Consider the following 7,999-nt stretch of genomic DNA (forward strand, 5'->3'; position numbering starts at 1 on the left):
CTTCATGTAAACTTTTTTGTACTACAAGAAACGGTGCTTTTTTTTTTTTTTTGGTACAGCTAGAAGACAGCATTAGGGGGAAAAAATTAACTAGAAGCTATTAAGCTAGTACCTTCACACATTTGGATTTTTTCCCAGACTGACAACCTTCTCCTCTGCCTTTTCCAAGGATCAACACTTCAGTAGTCTTAACTGTGCATTGTTTAACGTTAAAAAGCAAAAGCCATTGATACCAAACACTGCCTTTAGAACCAGCTGCATTCATCCTCTCCTGATTGTCAATACTCTAATTGCTCTCATCGGTAAAGTCAGTAGCCCTTTAAAAGATGACTGCTTAGACAAAAGCCTGTCACTGCTGCACTCAACGGAGCTTACTGCAAACAAGAATCAGCTTTGCTTCCTATTAAAACATTAAAGAATGCAGAACTGCAAACCTCAACGTCACAGCAGAGCTCTTGAAAACACATCTGTCTAAAAGTGCCAAATGAAGTGACAATACAAATGTCCTTTTGGCAGTAGAATTAGTGGATAACTCGTAAATGTTGCAAAATGAGACAGACTCATGATATTGCTAAAGGAAGTATCAGCCTAACATAGTGGGCCTATTTCTACAAACAGCAAAACCCAGATACATAAACCACGTACAGAGTCATTGGCAATACACGAGTGTCTTTTTGTAACTACGCAACTGAGCTGTTGTACTTCAACAGGTACCTCAGCTGCTGTAAATGCTGGACTAGAGCACTGCAGCTATCGAGGCTGTCTCCTTGCAAAACAGTCTTACGGCTGTAACTTCAAATACAAAGTACGGCTAGGTTGTGACAGCTCTCGCACGGCACAGATACCACCTTCGAAGCCTTCAGAACTGACACTGGGGTTCACAGTACTTCTGAACATTAAAAGCCGAAAAAACTTGATGGATACTTTGAGTAGACCTCCTTTTATTTTAAATGTTTCCAAGACTGCTACAATTTTTTCCTCAACTGACAAACTCCCCAGTGCAGTTGCTATTACCCTCATTTTGGCAGACCAGAACCTGCTGCTATAGTGAGTAGGATACAAAGCCATGCAGGAAAAGTAGCATCTCACTATTTGACAGGCTTTTCAAGTTATTTTAACATCAAGAGGCTTCACAGCTTTTAATTAATACAGGAACACTGATAGAACTACATTTTCATGTTAATCAGGACTCTCTTTGCCTTGGGATAAAACTGCTTCCAGTCTTGTGACATTATCTCCTAGGCATCACTTCTACAGGAAGGTAAGGCCACTCCAGTCATCTTCCTTCTCTTCTGCACTTCACGGACACACCTCTGTGGCTCACATTTTTTAAACTATTTGAAATTAGATTTATTACATAGGTGCTCCTGGAGCTGTTCCTACGGAAGACAGGCACAGCTAAACATGCAAAGAAATGGAAACCCTCAACTGGATGATTCAGGCTGAACTCCAGGAGATCTGCTTATCTACATTTAGTATCCAGTCTAAAAACTCAGTGACGTCCCTAAATTAGAGGGAAAATGTAAGCCAGTTTTTTAAAGTTCACGTTCTGGAGTACAACTTCGTGGCAAGCAGATGATTTATCTAGCAAACTCCAGGACACACGACACTGAATCCTTGGTAACATTTCAATAATGGGCATGTCACTTCATGTCCTTTGTTACATTTTCAACAAACTTAATTGCTACAAATCCAGGTTCTATACTATGGCAACAGGTAAGTTTCAAAAAGGAGATAGAACAGAATTGAAGGGGTTTGGGTTTTTTTTCCCTTTTTAATTCAGTAACTTTCACTCGTATTCTAAGGCCAAACCAAAGGAAAGGAATTTTTTCAAGAACTGATTCCTTGACAAGACTTGTAGAAGCCAATTCATCCTGTCTTCTTACCTGCTCCCTATCCCCCTTTCCCCACCAAGTTCCTTGTCTGCCAACCTAAACTTCATGCCTATACCTGCCAAGTGGCCACTGTGAACACCTAGGTCCTTCATTCCGACAGCTTCTGAAGAAGGAAAAGCTTACACAGTTGTGGCAGATACCAAGAGTAGTTTGTCTGTGGGATATTTCTGACATACAAATCTTAAGAATCACAAGACAGCCAGTCTTCCTCCAACAAGACTCCACGCTGCAGATGTTTTCCAGGAATAGTTACTGAGTGTAATTTGTGGAATAAATTCAAGATGCAGTGATAGCCCCAAAGAAAATATCGAAATGGAAGTGTTGGTTGCATACTCAGTCAGCTATGTAACACACCTTAAGATTTTGTAATCTCTGCCAAATTTTTAAACTTATAGTTTCAGGAAAGAAAGTAATATCTAAATAATCTACAGCTATAGCAAAGCATGAGGCTGCCAGCACTTACCCCCCAATCCCCACCCTGATTAGCGTTCCCACGTATCCATCACCGAAGACTATCTCTATAGGTACCCAGAGCAGCTGCTTCTTTTTTCCAGGTTATGTATTTTATTAACATAGATAATTCCAGGGGCAAGTTTGCAGATTAAAGGAAATAGAAAAGAAAAAAACCCCAAAACTGAAAAATGTGGGAAGCTACTAAAGCAAGGGCAGCTTACGGAGAACTCTTTCACTGTTTGAATACAGGAAGTCACTGCTGAGGACACTATGCTCACAGCAAGAGCTGACCAAATGAAATCCCCAAAGTGTGAAAAACTTTACCAAGGTAAGACAGGGGAAAACCCATGACAACACTTAAATGAGCTTTCCTCGTATTTAACACTGAAAGCTTGTTTTTCTCCTCACAACTGAGTGCCATAGCTTCCAGAAGGTGAGTTCATTCCCTGGTTCACTCTTTGTTATTTCAGTGACCTTAGGCAACAAAAAAATCAGCAAACACAGCATGATGGCCTTCAGGGAGCACTCTACATCCTATCTCCATCCTAATATACTACTGAGGTTACTTACACACAGACGCTGCTACCAGCTTCACTGCCATTGGTATCATATGTTATATGAAGCCAACGAAAACAGACAAATAGCTTTGAGTACCAAGTTTTGTGCATAAATATGTAAAGTTGAAGTAGGAGTTTTAGAAAACAAATTACCTTACCTTTGCAATAATTTCTGAAATATTCTTCAAGGATTGCTTGATTGGGTATTTGGCCATATCCCACTGGAACCTTGTTATATAGGTGACCAAGTCAACTAAAATTTAACAGAACTTTGTTCAGATAGACAATAAAAAGACTCATGTCTTACAGTCCATGTAGGATTGCTGTAACAGAAGAGTGCTGTAACAGACTGTTTATGTACCCTCACACGTGTGGACTCTGTTGCTTAAGAAATTTGAAAACAAACAATCAAGCTCTAAGTTACCCGTGACCTCCGCCTTCAGACATTGGTTCCTCCACCTCTGCAGACCCTAAATGGTATTTACTACTAAGTCAGTGATGGCCAGAGGAGTATAGACAAGACCAACCATTTTTTGCTTTGTGTGAAAAATGGCTGGGAGAAGGGAGGGTTATGATGGAAAAAAATGAAGGCAAAGACGATGTGGCTCACCTGAAGCAACAGTTTTTTAAAGCTGTCTAAGAGAGAGACTAATCCAAGCCTCTATTTAAGAAGAGCTATGTTAATTAGGACCACTGCACTTGTCTTTGTATTAATCCACTCATATGAGCCCCTCCTGCATCAATACAAGCTGTATTAAATTTTATTCAATGGCTTTGAAAACAAAATATTGATTTTGAGACCAGTGCAACTCCTTACGATAATAAGATGAACAAATATTTCCATGAAGCAGTGAGCTTCATAAAGACATCCTATCACACTTTGCAAATAACTGATTATTCCAGCATAGCTTACAGAAAATCATACCTATTCAGGTGACAGACTAATACAGAGAATGTTTACAGTGATCAGTAACAGTAATTTCCCAGAGATGGGACCAGTGATGACAAAATACAGCCCTAAAGGACCAAAAGGCTTCTGTGACTACTTAAGATGTGGATCTAATTTCTTGCCATTCTGGAACCTTGCATTTCAGGGCGACCCATGGAAAAAATGCTTCCATGTCTAAGCTGGGCTTTCAGAATATCATACAGAGAAGCAGCGCTCAGTATGTTTCAGGATCACTGCCTTCCCTCCCACATTTCTAGGCTGCACATATCATGGTTAACACTTTACCTCCATTAGCCAGAAGATTCTCCTGAACTTTATCTTTACTGTCTTCTAAAACATCAGCCATGTACTGGGCCACTTTCTTTACAACGCTGAAAAATGAAAGATAAATATGTAAAAAAAAGAAATGGTATTGCTCAAAATGCCAGGTTTCTTCATTATGAAACTGATCTAAAATTGCCTGAGATTGGATCAAAGAAGGAAGACTTGATTGCTTTACATACAAGTTTTCCAAGAGCGCAAAGTGGGCCCAGTATCTGAAAGAGATCAACTTCTCAAATACATGCCAGAACTTTATTTAAGCCCTTCTCTAATGTTGCTACTCATCAGTTCTTAACAAGGGAGGCCACCTCCCTCACCTCCAGGTAAGAGGGGTTGACTTCAGCTGTAATCTCACTATATTCCAATCTCTTTTTGAAGTCTTACCTTGAAAATCCTAACCCCTTTCTAAAAACAGAGAGCGAGGTAGAAATCATCAGTAAACCAAATTAAAAACAAGGCAACCCCAACAACAAAACACCGAAGATAACTGAAGAGCTGTGGAGAAACCCCAGTCCTCATCAGATCCGACACTCAAGACCTGCTTTCCTCACCAGAAAAGCTGTGTTTAACATTACTCACGCATGCCATGCCAAATAGCTCCCTTCTCTATTTAAAAACAACTACTTAACACTTCTCTCCTTGAAACAGAAGATGGCTCCACAAGTTCTGCTTATGTGAAATTCTGTTACATTTGCTCAAAATCACTTTCGAAGGACCATTAGTTTCTTCAAAATTAACAGATTTTGCATTTTAATATTAATGCTTTCCAATCATCTTTGTGGATTAGAAAACAACACGGTTACCTTCTCAAAGTCTGTAAATAGTGCTCTAACTTGCTAAAAGAACAGTTTTTACTCCATTTCATCATCACTTTCTGCAGCTGTCAGGCTCAGTTCTTAACAGTTCTCCAGGACGCGGCAGCACCCAGAACTGACATAGGCAGCACCATCCTTCATCAGTTAGTGATGTCCCACTATTGCACAAGAACTTCAGGTGTTTTTTTTTAAGTACAGACACTAGGAAAAACAGCAGCTTAACTTTTGGAAATCTTAGCTTGCTGACTGCCTGCAGAGAGAGGATCACTGTGAAACAAAAAAGGCTGGAAAGAGCCTGTGTATTACTGGGGCCCAGCAAACCATCCCATCATTATTCTCATATTTTGCATGCTAGTAAAAATAAACTGTTACCCCTCCACAAACGCATCCAGCTTCGCCAGCTCATCTGACAAACCAACCAAAACATCCAGCGTGCCAACCTAGGAGGAAAGACCAAAACACATTAGCAATTGCATATGAACAGAAAGATAAACCCAACTAACAATAAGAGCTACATCTCCTGAATGGGTAGCTTTGCAGAACTACAGAAGACTGTAAGACTTCAGACTTGGTGGTTTAACAAAGTCACAGTGTGTTTCACTCGCTCAAGATACCCCTAAAGCACCACTGTATCAGACCTAACTCACTGTAGTTTGGTGCACAGCTTCAGTCCTGCATTCCAGCCATCCGAAACACGTTGAAACAACTTTTACATTACGAAGTGGCTGCATTCACCACAAGTGACTTGCTTCAGCATTGGATTTACTGCTTCAGATCAAACCTGAAATGTCTGTAATCAGCTATTCTCAGTGCTGGAGGCAATCAGAACATCGAAAATTTTGAAGACACGAGTACTGCAGCAGTCAGATCAACAAGAGTCTGGACTTTTTGCATCTGGAATAATGGAATATCTAGCTTGTCTACAAGCTTCCCCTCTTTCTTCCCTTCTCCAGAGAACACTTTCTTCCCTAATCTCATGTAATAGTCTAGAGCAATACATATACCTTTCTGGGGCCAGGGATGACACTATTTTAGATTCTGTATAATTCAAACATGAAAATTACAGCACAGTAGAATATTCTGTTTAGTGCTTTCACAAACAGGTCTCAAAGGGGTCTAAGACATCAAAAAGTGTAAAAACAGTATAGTTACGCTCAAGTTAAACAGCCAAAGGATGATAGCCAAAGGATGATTATTTTTAAAAGGTCATATAAGTGTTTGGGTCTCTCTTCCAAGTACTTACAAACTTGTTCACTCCATTCATTGAAAGTAAGAGACACCTCCAAAAAGATGACTCTTCTTATCGTTAACAGATTAGCTACTAGTTTATATTTTGGCCTAGTCAAGATGCCATTAACATTATCTTCAGTCTAGCATCTTTGTTCTATCTATTTGACTACTCAACTTTAGATGATTCCTGTTTTCTTTAGCCTTGAAGCAGAAAGGAGCGCAATTACTTAAGTAACATCACAACCAAATCGCTTACCACACCCCACCTCCTGACCTACACGCAGAATAAGGAAGCTAATGTTTTGACTAGGCCCAGTCGTTTGTAACCCTAATGGGCCACGACAGTTTTCAGTGCTAACTTTTCTACATGCTGTAGGCACTCTACAGTTTGAAAGGCACCCTGACTCGTGTCCAAGGATCTCCTGGGAGAAGACAGCCGTTTGTTGTAGTCCCACTTCTTACCTCTACTAGTCTATGTCTTGAAATAACTCACGACAGTCTAAACATGAATGAAAATTACAGCGTTGGCAGATCCTCTTAAAAGACACACTGAAGCACTTTGTGCCCTGGGCCCATTCCTCAGCAGAGACAGGAACAAGGCATCACACCACCTGAACGTGATGCATTCTTTAGACAGATTGGTGGCCTTTTTTCCTCTTCATTTTGATACACTTTGATGAGCTTTCACTGAGCTCACAACTCTAGTTCAAGAAACATTCATGTATCAGATAGATCTTTTCTTAACGAATACACTGACTCTTTCCATAGCCTGATAATTGTATTTAACCACGAGATTTTGTTTCTCTTCACTTCTCACAGTAATAATCCAGTTATCTTCCCATTTACTATAAAACACATTGGCAGGTCACACTGGAATACTCAGTTGAAGACAACCATTACCCTAACAGAAGAGTGTTTCTTCTGGACAGAGAAAAGGCAGCAGCTGCTTGATCAACCCCTGTATTTTAATTCAAGCCTTTTCACTGCATCTCACCCAGAACGGGAGAAGCAGACAATTCAGAATTAAAAAAAAAACAAACCAAACACCACAACAACATCCAAACAAACAAAAAACCCCAGAAAACTGTGTCATCTGAATAGTCTGATCACACAGTATGAGGTCAAGACTACTATCCCTGGAAAAAATGCTGTATTACCTGAAAGAACGCAGCTTGCTGAAACTTTAAAACTCAGAGTGAGGAATTTTCAACTTATTATTTCAGAAAAAAAGATAATTGTTTTCTAAATTATTGTTTAGATCCACACAATCATCAAAAGAAGTCAGCTGTTCTCTCTAAAAAGACTGCAAGTGTTCCCATCTATAGCTTTAGTCTAAAGAAACAAAGATGATGCAAACCAAATTTACTACTTAGGACATGAAATTGGGCTTACATACCTTCAAGTCCGGAATATTGAACTTTGAATTAGTAGAAAGATTGTTGGTTTTTGTAGTTGCTGCATGTAGTTTCTCCCATGTCTGTTGACAGGTTTTTTCCCCAGGAGCAGAAATCAGCCAAAACTCAGTCATTTTTGTGTCTTTATCTTGACGCTTTCTGCTTCTGAAGACAGAGGCCAGATGCTAGCAGAAGAGAAGTGAGGTGGGGGGAAGAAAGAATATCTGCCATTAGTTCAGGATTCAAAGCTTTGCCTGAAGAAAAACATCTCATTCCATGTTACTGAAGTGCAGTCCCAGCCACTGTAAGAGATTTTACCAAGAATGTCACGTGGTCCAAATTCATTTTTTCCTATTTTCCAAATCACATTTGCACAGTTGGAAAG

The 7,999-nt window shown here is 39.8% G+C and overlaps 1 protein-coding gene across 1 annotated transcript in view; it reads right to left on the minus strand.

Annotated features, from left to right (window-relative positions):
• The window catches only part of ATP6V1C1 (ATPase, H+ transporting, lysosomal 42kDa, V1 subunit C1), a 17,485-nt gene extending 9,692 nt beyond the window's left edge, over positions 1–7,793 (minus strand). The window contains exons 1-4 of the mRNA XM_010149769.1: positions 7,617–7,793; positions 5,363–5,430; positions 4,140–4,225; positions 3,064–3,158 (exon numbers count right to left, since the gene is read on the minus strand). Of these exons, the coding sequence (XP_010148071.1) occupies positions 3,064–3,158; positions 4,140–4,225; positions 5,363–5,430; positions 7,617–7,748 (381 nt within the window). The 5' untranslated portion in view covers positions 7,749–7,793. The remainder of the gene's footprint in view (positions 1–3,063; positions 3,159–4,139; positions 4,226–5,362; positions 5,431–7,616) is intronic.
• Between the last annotated feature and the right edge of the window lie 206 nt (positions 7,794–7,999).

Source organism: Eurypyga helias, unplaced genomic scaffold, assembly GCF_000690775.1.
Source record: "Eurypyga helias isolate BGI_N326 unplaced genomic scaffold, ASM69077v1 scaffold5554, whole genome shotgun sequence".
Classification (NCBI taxonomy): Eukaryota; Metazoa; Chordata; class Aves; order Eurypygiformes; family Eurypygidae; genus Eurypyga; species Eurypyga helias.